Here is a 14,116-nt window from a genome sequence, read left to right as displayed (position 1 = left end):
CATTGGAGTAAGCGCGTGAGATCGAGGCTGATGCGATTTGCAATCTCCTTAACATCCATGGATGCCAGAGCCTCGAGAGTGCGAAGATTGCCGCAATGGGAGATCCCAACGAACGAGCAAGTTTACTTTGCGACAAGTGCCAAATATGGGATTGTCCAGATGTCCACATACCACTCAGGTTTCCAAGTGTTGAGTGTCTGGAATATTCTTTGACTCCTGAGCAGATGTCGAGCAACAAGAGCTGTTGCCTACTTTGCCAGGCGGTTTGGGAATCCCTTCAAGCCCGATACCATCACGAAGAAGACCAACTAGGTTTCCAAAGCGATTGCATTCTACACATTCGGGGGCCGTTCTACTTCAGACACTTTCGGCGAAGCAATCCTTTCAATTCACACCTAAAGTCACTCAAGGATGAAGAACCCATCATTCCTTTAATACTTATGGTTTGTGTCGTCAGGGCTGACAAGAGAGAGTTGCGCATCACTCCCCAGTTCAAATTCTACTACACTCGAAAAGGGAAGCCCCATTTGCATCATTTGGAAAGATGGACAGTGGACTATTTCGATATTGAACTTCTCAAACGTTGGATCAGCCGCTGCGATAATGTCCACCAAGATTGCGAGGAAGGTTGGACTACAGAAGGTAATCCGCTCCGTGGCTTGTTTGGAATTCGTGTGCTGACTTACAGCAGATGCAAAAAGCACAATAGTAGAGTTACCGCATGACTTTCGTGTCATTGATGTTATCAACCTCAATATCTGCCAACCCACTGGGACACCTCGTTTCATAGCGCTCAGCTATATGTGGAAAAGTGGTGGCACTGGCGATTTCCAGCTCCAACGAGATCTCGTCACGAGGCTGGAGGCGCCAGGTAGCCTCGCCGAAGTTGGGCTGCCTGGGATTCTCACCGATGCCATGTCGTTGTGCAAGGATATGGGTGAGAAGTATTTATGGGTCGACCGACTATGCATTGTCCAGGATGATTTGGCCTCCAAGATGGAACAAATCCAGAACATGGATGCCATCTACCGATCTGCAACTCTCACAATTGCTGCTGCTCTCAACAACAATGATGGAACAGGTCTACCCGGTTACAAAAACCGTCCAAGATACCCGAATCCTTCCGTTCCCGAGAGTGTGCACGACGTAAACGGCGTGGACCGAGATTTCTATCCGAACACAAGGGGTATGAACGTATATTCTTCTCGATGGAACAGGCGTGGCTGGACATTCCAAGAAAGGCTACTGTCCAGGAGAATTATATTCGTAACCGAGCATGAAGTCAGATTCGAGTGCCCAGAAGCAAGAGCCTCGGAGATGGAGACGTGGAGCTATAAAGACATAGAGCTCGTACCGCACGTAGACCATCTGCGGCGTCTTCGCTGTGGCCCTGAGGAAGCCGAAGATTGGCTTCGACTCATAAGGGAAGAGGAGGAGGTTACTTGGAGCCATGGCTATGTCAGTTCCCAAGTTGACAGCAAGGAACTTAATTGGGCAGAGCGAAGACCACCAAACCTGTGGCAATATTGCACCTGGGTCGAAGAGTACACTAGGCGCGAGCTCACCTATCCTTCTGACATACTGAATGCCTTTTCTGGTCCCGCTAAGGTGGTGTCAAGCTCTTTCGGGTCTCGTATGCTCTTCGGGCTGCCAGAGAGATACCTACCACAGGCGCTTATGTGGGGACCTGCATCATCGGAAGTTGCTGATCCTGGTGTCCATCTCGAGATAGATGGCGTGTCGATCCCAAGCTGGAGCTGGGCGCGTTGGGCGGAACCCGTTCAGTATCGCTGGATGGGCTCCCCTGGCACGATATATCTCACGACCGAATATGGACAAACGGCAAGCATAGTGGCATGTTTCTATTACCATGACCCGGAAGGCAGTGGAGGTGATCTGCGCAAGCTGGATGTTGAACAGAAATGGGTCACAGAGCATGTTGACATGACCGAATTAAAAAGTGTGGCCGATTTGCCACTTGTCCAACCCATATCGCATCCGAACTGGCCGCCCACAAATGACGCATGGGAACAGTGTCCTCAGAGTCCTTGGGAGGCCATTGCTCATCAAGACATCGCTTTCGACGAATGTAGAATCGCCAACATGCTACCTGGTTGCTTGGTCTTCAATACGACGGTCGCTTCGGTAGACCAAAGGTTCCGCCTCGTTGGTAGGGACCATTTATCCGCAACGATAAGGGGTCGAAAAGGTGTAATACTGGGGTACCTGGAGTGCAAGTCGTCAGACCAAGAGCGGATCTGGGCTCAAAGAGGTATAAAGAGCGAAGGGAGGGTTATCTTCGACTTTATCGTTGTCTGTGCATTGGTGGAAATGCGCACCACGGAAAAGCCCTGGCTCCGTGGTTTTTCCCCTGATCATGACAGGTGGTGGCTTCGTGTGATGCTGGTAGAGCGAATTTCGATGCACCCATACATCGCCCGAAAGGTCGGGGCTGGCGAGATTCGCATGAGCAGGTGGAAGGACTTCAATCCCCGGTGGGAGACGGTCATTTTGTGGTAGGCCTTTTCATTATCATGGAGTCTGTCCTGGCATATTTTATCCGTGATTGACTGCTTTGTTGAAGTGGCAGTCATGTGCCTTGTCTATAAATATATATAGTCACATCTCAGAGTTGCTCCTCAGAGATCCCTTCTTTCCCTCTTTAACCAACTCATTTCACATACTCCATAAGTCCTGTGTCAACACATATTGCCGTGCGGGTTTGTCTCGGAAGGCGTTCATTATACCGTCTAGAAATATGTAAAGTAGATCTACAGATGTAAGGATAAGGAGATCATTCCTTCTCTCGAAATAATACTTTAAATTCAAACACGAGCTTCTAAAATGAATAACGAAGAGCTCATCGGTATCTTTAATGGAGGACGATATTCTATCTCCCCCGCTTGTGGCGGTACTAATGTTGTTGCCTTTTACCTGGGACTTACTAGCGGGAGTTGGATCAACTGTCTTCCTAGGTTTCCGGTCTAGTATTACATGCGGCGGCTCAGATGGCTTCCCCTGGTATCTCTCATAAGCGCCGTTGAGCTTGACGCAGTCCGAACAGCTAGGCTTGGCCTCGTCGCATTCCACACGGCGCTTCCTCAAACATGAATTAGAGCCCATCATGTCTCGGTCCAGCTCAACTCCAAGTGTGAACGTGCTTGCCTACGTACATAAACCCAACTAGCCACACACTGATAGTGGATAGCCGACTCAAGGAACAGTGGACTGTTAGGTAATAAATCCTGTTTTTGTCTTGGGAAGCGACGCTCTCGTGCGTTTCAACCGGGTGACCAGCGCAAAGCAGCTGAGCGTGTCTTGAGGAACCTGCATGGTTGCCTTTGGAATAGGTGGATGGATGAAGTCGAGACAGCTCCAGGATTTTTTTCTTCACATTCGAAGCCGATCAGCCTGTTATACACAACTAGCATGAGCACTAGCCCATAAGTAGCAAGTGACGTTATCCGGCCTTTTCCTTTGGAGTTAGCCGTGGCTCAGCTGAGACCGGACAGGAACCCTTGTCAATAACGGATACGGACTTGAGTACAGCCCATACTTATCTTCATATATGTATAACTTCTCTCCATCTCATGAGTGACTGGTGGAACACTACGATGTTTGCTATTTAGTGTGGATTATAAATTCAGTTCCCATATTCCGTTCTATAGCTAGCCTAAAAATGTAGAGCTAATTAGCAGCAAGTAGATAGCCCTGAAATGTGATGCGACCAACATCTTAAGCTCTTCTGACTAACGATTCATAATACCAATAAGACTACCCCAAAAGTTATCACCGTGCTCAACCACACAGACCTTCCCACCTCCACTAGAGTAGTCACGGATGTTTCCCAAGCTATCGAAGGATTTCCGGGTACTATCACCGCTGCAGTAACCTTATTCGTTCTAACGTATCCGAGCCTTTAAGTTGACTCTTCGGTCTCCGTCCGACAGGCCTGCCCTACATCTATGCCATAGCGTCGTTCTTGTTCATGTTCATCCTCCCACCAGCCCAAGCTAAAAGTAAGGGAGCCCCAAATAGAGCTGTGGACAGAGTCCGTGTCCTGCGATACAATATCTGCAAGCTGACCATTGCAAATGGCGCTGTCGACCAGCAAACTTGCCATTCCAGCGATGGTGCATGGGTTTCTCTGCAGCACGGTTTTCGTGTCGATAAGCAAGTATGCCGAGATGCCACTGGCAAACATCACTGCAACTATGACCTGCAAAACAATCTTAGAAACAATGTTCTGCCGCAAAACTCCCCGGTTTGGGTTAGTCCAAGTTGCACCGAACGTCTCGGGCTTCGAGGAGTTATTCGTCGGAAACCTCATTTTGGCCGATGCGACTTGTGCCATGTAACGTCTATATACGGATGAGATCTCTTCCTGGAGGCGATGCTGATTCTGAGAACCTAACAATTCCTCTGCGTGAACACTGTTATTAGGATGTAACATCAAAGCGAAGAATCCGTCGTATATGATATTCGGATCCGGATAAAAGGTCACGATGTCAGCTGAGAGGTCTCCTCCAAACTTAAATTCGCCGTCCCATATTGCCACTTCGAGATCGAAGTGCACCTGTGGTCGATAGGGGAAGCCGGTCTGTCCATTAGGGCCACTGGGTAAGTACTTCACGGTGGACTCGTCTGGGAAAGCTGATATGAGCCTTTGCTCAGGGATGTTTATGGTAGCTTCGACAATGACTTCTGTCATCAGCTGTGTGCAAACCATTGATGTGAGATTCGATTTGGTCTGTGTATCGTTCTGAGGCCATCTCACGTACTTTCCAAATGTGAAAGCGAGCGTTGGACAGCCAGGTTGGTTGTCTTGGGTGAATGGCAGGTCTCGTTCACCCGAGCCGCGAATGTCGCCGGGAGGGAATTGGGCATGTAGGTCCTGCATTTGTCCTACCCATATCTCATTGGGTACTGATGGGTTAATTAGCAACCTCAAATTCCATTCGATTGACGGCGCAGCAATATCACAGCCCAGCGGCGTTCGCGATGAGCCATTGATCGTCACAAATTCTTGAGTGCCTTTCCAATCCACTTTTGCCATCGCACAGCTTAGGTCGCCTCTCAATGCTGGCAACCGCAACGATATGACTGGATTCAACGAGTCCTGGACCCTTCCTATATCTGGTCCTGATATTTTTAAGCGCGGCAACGCAAGCTCTTCGTTTGTGAGACTGGGAAAGGAGAGGTTCAACATCTCGATGGAAGTGAGTAGCACTGCAGCTCCGCCGTCATGACTTAAGCTGTCAGACCACACTGGATTGAACGTGTCCGCTCTCTCCATAGTCATCGGTAATGGGCCAGGGACCACCTCGAACTTATAAAGGCCAGAGATGAATATTGGGAACAAAGTTCCAACGGAGCTGGCGAGAACGGATAACGCTGCAGCCCAATGCCGATGGCGGAATGCGATGTAAAACGCATGTGGTGCAATCTTGTCAAGCAAGCATTCATGGAGAGTTGTCGAGGCGTTCGTGGCCTGCTTCCGGAGACGATAAAAGGGTGCAAACAGGAGGAGGTTGAACGAGAAAGAATCGTAAAACAACGATACGATTGTGAAGATGATCGATGGAAGGATCCGAGTGCCGAAAGTGACTAGGTAGCCCTCTGGATTGACACTAGTAGCAATTCCATCTGGCCGAGCGGACAGGCGTTGAAGTATCTCTAATGTAATTACGAGTGAGGCTGGAAGTAGGGTAATAGAAATGAAAGCGGCCGGCTTGAGAATGACAGGCCGCCACCAACGACGTGACAAATGTCTGATGTCTGGTTCATTGTTGACGTTGGTGAGCTCGCTTGAGGACCTATTCTGCGTGCGAATGACGAGTGACTCATCGCAGGCGTTTGATGGCTCGGAGACAAACATATAGCCCTGTAATGAGGACTTGAACTTCGCTCCCATACAGTTCCTAAGCACGTTTTGGAACTCCTGACTGTGGGACAAGAGCATCCCACTCCCGCTTAGAGTCCCAACATGACACGGAACCACGTCGTGGGGTGTTTGAATAGTATAACGATACTGCCAACGACAACCAGGAGGAGGCCACAGAGCATCATGTAGAAAGAAAGCCCGTCGATAATGAGCCGCGTCTCGGGGAAACTGATTTCCCCCTCTAATGGGAGAGAGGCATCAGAAATAGCGTAGTGTTTTGTCACTTGCCCAGCTAGGTATCCAAGTACAACCGGTGCTGCTTTTTGAATTTTCAAAGGGTTCTGAACGAAGGCCTCGTACGATGATGAGTTGCCGTTGATGACTGCCATCATTGACCAGAACGGGTTGGGGGTTGATTCGTCCATACTGTTTGACAAATAGTTTCCGGTCATCGTTTTTGCTATGCTAAGGTCGTCAAACAGCTTTTTTAGAAAAATCTGGTTTCGAAAACCCATCGATCGACTGACTCCCCATCGTAATGTTTGATGTGTCGACAGTGACTTGTGGAAATCCTTAAGTAAAATTATACGAAACTTGTGTTCTGCCCATCGTGTAGGTTGCATTGCACACGACTGCGTTGATAGAAATGATCTGGATTCCCCACAAACCAGTAACGTTGTTGTTTTCTGCTTGTAGAGCTGCCCCAGCAACTGACGATTGATTATATCTGACATCCAGGACGGAGAGAAGTGCCAGATTAGCGTCAAGGTTAGTGTCACCACCACCAAACCCAGGAATAATGTGGTCAGCAGGAGTTTCACAACCTATCAATCCCGTTTGACCGTAAAGTTGACGGGGGAGGGAAGTTGCTTGAGCCATTCCAGAAAGCGTGTTCAAAGAATAAGTGATGGTAAAATCCCTTATGAGTAGATTCAAGACAGCTTGGCCAAGAAACCGTGCTGTTGAGACCAAACCTCATAACAGCTGCACCGTCGGGCACAGGCTCCCAGGTCAAGTTGAAAGGAGAGACTATCGAACTCTCACAATGAAACTGGGGAATCAACACGTCCACCACGGCTTGAATGGTTGACCCGGTGTTGTTTAGAGTGGTATTCTTCGGCAAGGCAAATCTCTGAAACGCCAGATTGGGCTGCAGACCATCGGGAAGCCTTAGGTTCTGTGCAATCAATGCGTAAGCACCGTAATCAAAGGCAGACTCCGTATTGCCAATCATGTTGTGAACATTGGCAGAACTCTTGAAAGTGGATAAAGCTTCCAAAGTGATATTGTGCATAGGCGTGAAGGTGGGAATCGGATAGAGAAGACCGGTCGATGCGACGACGACGAGCTTGAGAAGAAGGCCACCCAGTAGCGCTGCCAGGACTGAGATATGTCTCAGCTTTCCGGCTCGCCAAAGGCTCGAGAATACATTAGGCGAGATGTAGTCTAGAAGGACACTGTTTGAAGCGGTTGTCGGGCCATTTCGTAATCCTTTCCATGGCTGGAGGAGTTTGCACCAATACTCGATCTGCTGCCACCCGCTGACCACAGACACGAGCACCGCTGTAGGGGAATACGTCCACAAGTAACTGTTATGTGTGGAAAGAGGGAAGCCTTGGTTCTTCTCTGACGCATTCCTCAGCACGATCAGCGCCGTTGTCAAGGCGGCTAATACTAGTGTGAAGGGTATAAGAAATAGTTTTGAGAGGAACAATGGGTTCCACTTTGCCGATGGCTCGGGTTTTCCATGCAGTTTGTACGTGGGATCAATGGAGTTGGTTGGATACTGATTATTGCTTGACTCAGTCGACTGGCCGTGAAGTAGGTCGGGTTCGATACGGTTCACGGTCGACGACGATGCTGTTGGACAAGGCGATACGGTCTCATGGTCATCATTTGAGGGAGGCTGGTTATGGATGTTTCTGTGAGCCGGATCCATTGTGCGTTGGTATCAGTAGCTTCTCAACTACCATAGAACATCAGAGGAGCGAGTGCTCGACGGTGATAATTAGAAGTCAAGTTTATACAGCTGCCCAGGCTAGACACCTGAAGTCGCTGAGATGAATACTGCAAGATTATAAACCTCAAGTCAGTGTATTTTCTCTTAGACGGACATGATTTATATCGGAAAACTACCCCACGAGGCAGACTGTGCACCTACCTCTCTAGTTTCGAACATTCGTAGTCTGTTGATGTAGCACAGTCACACCGATGACGGCAGGTACGACGGCTTTTCATGTCTTACATCAGCTTATCCATGCCCTTTTGATCACAGCTCGCGCGCAGCCGGCGCACAACCCCCAGTCGTGTTACAAAGTGCTACCCCCAACTTCGGTGAAGCGAGTCTGCCCCAATGTAAGGTGTCGTGGCCAGCCCCTGAGGGGGCTAGTGAGTTTGATCTTCGTTACGTTGGGACACCGAGGCACTAATACAGCACGTAAGGATACACAGAAGGGCTAACTTAAAGGCACATATCTTATGGTTGCTGTGTGATCACACACCTGATTATGACAATGGGGATGAATTGGGCTACTGGCCCCCAACAGTCAATAGCATTGCATTGGACGACGGCGGCCCCCATGCATCGAATCTAGCCTGATGCCCAAATGAACCCCTAGACTATTTTATTCTTTTGCTAGGCAAAAGGTTTGGAAATAGCTGTTGGGCGTCTCGAATTCATTACATCGACAATCTGTTTGTCGAAAGAGGAATATTGAGGCCGACAGTCGCAAGATATATGTGAAGTAAAAATACCATGGATTCCCTAGAGTCGACAATGAAATCTAAAAGTAGCCAACATCATATAAATCTGTACTTCCAGTACTTGATATGAGATACGACGATCCTTGCTCTTTTTGTGACGGGTTTCTCCGTTGGCGGCCCCGCGCGCCCCTTTGCGTTGATTGTTGGCCCCTGAATCTGACACACTTAAGCAGTGTTACCTAAGCTGACATGGGGGTTTCACACGTTTAGGTATACCAGAGAAGTTACATAGGCTGCATTGGACCAGGTCGGTACCCCTAATAATAGTCTCCTACCCGCGTAGCCTATTACCGAGCCTACCCGTCCATTTATCTACAGGCGGTAGAGTCGTAGCACTCTTATTCCAATCAGTTGAAAATCTATATCCAATCATTTTATTAACCGCTGGCGTTTTAGATACTCTTGCAGGACACTCCCTATATCTGCAGGTATGATTGGGTGTGGCGCACCTGCTGGATTAAAAGAGGCACTCTGTAACCCCTCCAATTCCCACCTATGACTGAGAGGTCAAACAACCAATATGGCCCGCACGACCGTAGTCTCTTATTGTACCCTTCTCGAAGTGCGCCAGTTCCGAATGGAACCAGAATTATCCAGTGACAAGCTGCATCAACTCGAAGAGTCTCATGGATTGTTTCGGTCCTGAGTTTTGTTGGCCAGATTGATTATAATGCAGAATCTCGACAGAGAGACGGGAATGAACCTCAGACAAACAAATTGTGGCGCACCCCATACCCGTATTGGTGCACAAGACAAAACCTGATATCCCCAGCGCTCCACTTCTACCGTTCCGATAGAGGTCGGTAGCCTCAGAGAGAATCCTCCGAAAGCATATTCTCTTTTCACTGCATCGGTTGAGAGCTCGAAGATCCTCGCTCGCTGTTTCCGGTCTTAGCTTCATAGTCGCCTGCTGACCTGTTGACCCTATTGTCGAAGTACAGAGTCAGAATAGTATCAATGGCACACTAGCGCAGCCAGCAGGTCAAGTCTAGAACTCACCGTTATTGGCATAGAGCTCGTTCGCGAGCCCGCGTCCTTTTAGAACCGACCTCGAGTGTAGTGCAGCAGCTGTTGCTGGCACGGGTGAGGTTTCATGAACAGTGCAAAGACAGACATAGGGGAAGAGCCTTGGAAATGGGAAGTTGTTACAAAACTGAGTCGTAATATTGCTATTCTCTGGCTTTCAAACTTTCCTTTGCCCTAAGATTATGCAACATGTTTCAAGTCCCGCCATAAGACCCCTATTTCGCCTTTGGTCAAAAATGATTGATGAGCCAAACACTGAAGTGAACCTTGAGATGACTCAGTTGGCAGTGTTCGTTGGACCATTTACCAATGGGCAACACAGCTGGTGTCTTGCCAGCACGGGAAAGAAAACTGTAATCAAGACAATGCATGATATCTACCCGCATCTCGGCAGTCGTAGGGAGGTTTTGAGACAGCAGGACCGTGGGCCGTAGAACAGTGTGCCACGGCTTTTATCTACTGACTGGCCTTTTAATGATCAGCATCCATAAGACATGCCTACTTATCAGATTATTACAATTTTACAGACGTGCTTACAATCATCCTTTAAATATATTGAATATAAGAACCCCCTCTTTTCACTCGCATCGAGTAGATTTCTATCCTCGCATAGACACCTCATTAGCTTCATTGATTCTTCATCATTCATCATGGCTACCACCGCAGTCATCACCACCACAAGTGTGAGCAGCGAGAATGACATCGAAGCAATCACTGAAGTACTTGCCAAGACAGAAATCAGCGATATTCCCCTGACCGGCCTCATCAACAACCCGGCCGCTATGGCTGCCCTCGTAGACAATCTTTACGATCAGCCTACCACCACCATCCCATCCCTATTCCTTGACGTTGAAGGGGTCAACTTGTCCCGCCACGGGTCCATCTCCATCCTCCAGATCTTCGTCCGGCCGCAGAACCGCACCTACCTCGTCGACGTGCACGCCCTCGGCAATGACGCTTTTGACACGCCAGGAAAGGCCTGCAAGAACACCCTCAAAGACTTACTAGAGTCCGACACCATTCCCAAAGTCTTCTTCGATGTCCGCAACGACTCGGACGCGCTGTTCGGCAATTTCAAGGTCGACCTGGCCGGCATCCAGGACCTGCAGCTCATGGAATTGGCGACACGCACATTCAATCGGCGACACATCAACGGGCTTTCCCGATGCATTGATCGTGACTGTCCCATGACATCTGGGGAGAGGCAGGACTGGAAGCGGACCAAGGAGGAGGGACTTGCGCTATTCGCGCCGGAGAAGGGTGGAAGCTACGAGGTGTTCAACGAGCGCCCGCTGCCCGAGAAGATCCGACTCTACTGCGTCCAGGATGTCCAGTTCTTGCCCCGCCTTTGGTCATACTACGATGCCAAGATGTCTAAGAAGTGGAAGGTGAGGGTACTCGCGGCTTCAAAGGACAGGGTCAGCTTGTCCCAGACGTCTGGCTTCAATGGGAAGGGGCAGCACAAGGCTTTGGGGCCGAAGGAATGGTTGTACTATTAATTGCCGGACGGCTTGGTCGCTAACATTGAGCAAATATGTATCGGGTTTTACTTAGATCGTCCGCGTAACGGCATCACGCGTATTCGCATATTTGATTCGTAAGCAAGTGCACACTTGCTACAATCCCAGTTACATAGAAACCCGCCTTGACTGGTGAAAATGGTTAACCGAGCGCTGCCTGGTAGATTTCATATGAGCCGCTTGCCGTACAATCCCTCTTGGGCGCATTTCGTGCCATTATTTCTCGTTAGCCCATCATCTCGTTGTCTATGAACCAGATGGAGACCGCTGGCGCTTCAGATACTCTTGCCAGACCCTCCCCACATCGGCAGGCATGATAGGAGCGAACATGTTCCCCAGCCAGCCTTTCTTCCGGCGCGCGGCAACGCCGATCGCGTCGAACAGCCCATCCACGTAAGGAAGGTTATCATAGGCGGCGAAATGCTCAAGCTCGCCGTTGGACAGATAGCGCCTCTTGTTTCAGGCAACCATGTGTGCCACGTCGTCTTCCCTTTCCGCCAAGCAGGGGCTTTATGCCGTGGTTCAGATACTATGATGCAGCGAAAAGGTCAACGGCCTCAAAGTCGCCGAGTCAATCGGAGAAAGACAAGGCAGTTTATTTAATTCGAATTTACTCGAATTTCAAGGGTGGTTCCGTATTAGGTGGTCTAGCTTAGGCATTTGAACAGGGATGAGTGAAGAACTGGCCGGAGAGATAAGAAGTCACGATTGAAGCTGCCTAAACGAACCCACATTTCCACCACCCATGATAGACTCGGCACCTCGTTCTGAACCCAAAGAAACATGGTCAACATCTTCTTCCCGTTCCGAAACCATCCATGGCGGCGCATTTCCTGTCCGGCTCCGGCCCAGCCGAGCTGCTCGTCATGGTTTTTCAAGCATGTAGTTCCATAGCAGATGTGCTTGCCCTCGGTGCTACTTGCCGCTATTCGCGCGGCATGTGGCACGCCAATGCATCCACCATCATACGACACGTCGGAGCCGCCAACATCCTCGCCTTTGACGAGGCCCTTGTCGCCGTCCGCGCCATCCAGGTGTGCGTCGATGCAGAGCGCGAGGGGAAGCTGCCGCCTAGGGACCTGCAGCTCGAGGAGCTCAGCGCCCGGCCTCCCACCATCCACGAGCTTCCGAGTCTTATGGACCTGGACCATTGCGTGCATGCTATGGAGATTTCCATCAGCCTTCTCGACTTCTTTGATGGCCCAGATCCTGAACCCCCGCATCGCATGCCTGTCTGGAGCACCCATCTACGGAAGGCTATCTACCGCAGCTTCATTGCCGGCGCTTCTCTCTCCCGCGCTTACACGGAGCCTGCTTTCGACATCATGAGATTATGGAAGGATTCTTTCTACGACGATGGATTACAGTGGCACCTGAAGAGTGGGGAGAGTTTCTCGCAAGAGCACTTCAAGTATTTGGAAAGCTTCGCAGCTTACGATATGCAACCGTCACCCGCAGCCGAGCATGACACGTTTGGCCCGCTGGCTGATTGGCTACTCAAGAGGATTTTCTCAGATCGCGATGGCCGTGAAGCGCTTTCTTTGAAGTACCAGGAGGATATTGGTCGGGCTCGGTGCTGCAAGAACAATAACGATGAACGGGACGAGGACCCCTGTCCCATAGCGAATATGGAGGCTTTCCAGCATTCCGACTCACATTTTGTAGTCTGGAAACTGATGCAGATACTTTGGGTCAGCAGCCATCTCCAGGGGCTGGACCAAAACAGTCCTTTCTCCTGTGTCGAGCGTCCCCAAAGGGATACTCCCCAGGTATCTACTCAGGCAAATTACCAGAAAGGCCTGAGAAAGGCTCATGTCGTTGTTTTTGGCCAGTTTTGGCCCGAGGAGATACACACCCCACAAGCCCTCGACATCGCCAACGAGCCCAATATCCTCGCATATCCTGTTTCTTACGGTGGTCGTCAACAAGAGGTACCATACAAGGATCTTACTCACTGGAACAATTTGCGAGATTGCATTCTTCACGCCGTCTTTCGACATTCGGGCAAGCCAAACTCAGCTACAGACTGGATGGGTGATTGCTCGTTACCAACCCAGGAGTTCAAGGTTTTTGATTATATCCTGCGGCACCACTTCAAGGCTCGTTTCCATATTAGATCCTTTGGTTCTGACGATCCCGTAATGTCGCATAGATTCTGTGAGGTCTTGGGGAAAAGCTTCATATTTGATCTCGACGAGAAGAACGAAGCCACTCCATGCGATGAGTATTATCACGATGGATCTGGCATTTTGGAAAGCATAGAGCCTCCACTACAGCTCACATATAGACACTGGGCCTATTGAGCAGTTACACCAGATGAGCCTAGACAGCTTTACTGGTGAGACTGTCATTATACTACACGTAGAACCCTCAATCATAATTAAACGCGATGTTAAGCCGGTGGAGGCTTTCCAGATACATGAGAGAGACCGCCTCCCAGGTTGGGTCGACAAGCTTTGGGAGGTTGCGTTGTCGATGACCATTGCAGTGCCGGAGACAACGAACTAGAAAGACTGCGACGATTAGGCTTTCCATAATTAATTAACCTACTAAGGAAAATTGCATTCATCAACCAACGCAGTGGACGTGGGGTCAAGTGAGTGTGTGCCTGCTCAGTAGGTAGTCATCATACAAAATAGCGTCACTTCATCACTGTATTCAATGTCTCTCACTGCATTCACTAAGACAATCGCAGTATTCAATTCACTGGCCCACCTACCTATATAAAGACCATTTTACTCAGTTCCAATCATTTTTCATTTTCTCTCCTCAACTGCTTCTTCATCTGACCAACAACTCCCTTGCTGGCTTCGCAACTTTACGCCTCTCTTCCGCTGGATCGCATCAAACTAGCAGCCCTGACTCATTTCATTTCCACCAAGTCTCACAAAGGTAAGGCTTACTACTCAAATCACCAAGAGCA

The 14,116-nt window shown here is 49.5% G+C and overlaps 4 protein-coding genes across 4 annotated transcripts; 3 read left to right on the top strand and 1 right to left on the bottom strand.

Moving 5' to 3' along the window:
• Positions 1-440: 440 nt before the first annotated feature.
• Positions 441-2,520, top strand: PG998_013094 (uncharacterized protein; the record flags this gene model as incomplete). Its single annotated transcript, XM_066879910.1, has 2 exons — positions 441-642; positions 692-2,520. The coding sequence occupies 2 exons, from the start codon at positions 441-443 to the stop codon at positions 2,518-2,520; spliced, it is 2,031 nt and encodes a 676-aa protein (XP_066724049.1).
• Positions 2,521-3,919: 1,399 nt separating this feature from the next.
• On the bottom strand, positions 3,920-7,823 carry PG998_013093 (uncharacterized protein; the record flags this gene model as incomplete). The annotated part of the gene is made up of 3 exons (XM_066879909.1): positions 3,920-5,945; positions 6,002-6,310; positions 6,859-7,823. The coding sequence occupies 3 exons, from the start codon at positions 7,821-7,823 to the stop codon at positions 3,920-3,922; spliced, it is 3,300 nt and encodes a 1,099-aa protein (XP_066724048.1).
• A 2,500-nt stretch (positions 7,824-10,323) lies between these two features.
• On the top strand, positions 10,324-11,172 carry PG998_013092 (uncharacterized protein; the record flags this gene model as incomplete). The annotated part of the gene is made up of 1 exon (XM_066879908.1): positions 10,324-11,172. One exon carries the CDS (start codon positions 10,324-10,326, stop codon positions 11,170-11,172), a length of 849 nt encoding a protein of 282 aa, XP_066724047.1.
• An 839-nt stretch (positions 11,173-12,011) lies between these two features.
• Positions 12,012-13,496, top strand: PG998_013091 (uncharacterized protein; the record flags this gene model as incomplete). The annotated part of the gene is made up of 1 exon (XM_066879907.1): positions 12,012-13,496. The coding sequence occupies one exon, from the start codon at positions 12,012-12,014 to the stop codon at positions 13,494-13,496; it is 1,485 nt and encodes a 494-aa protein (XP_066724046.1).
• Positions 13,497-14,116: the final 620 nt, after the last annotated feature.

This window comes from Apiospora kogelbergensis (genome assembly GCF_038363985.1).
Source record: "Apiospora kogelbergensis strain CBS 113332 chromosome Unknown utg000009l_segment0_segment0, whole genome shotgun sequence".
Lineage (NCBI taxonomy): Eukaryota > Fungi > Ascomycota > Sordariomycetes > Amphisphaeriales > Apiosporaceae > Apiospora > Apiospora kogelbergensis.
This window is presented reverse-complemented; position numbering and strand designations above follow the sequence as displayed.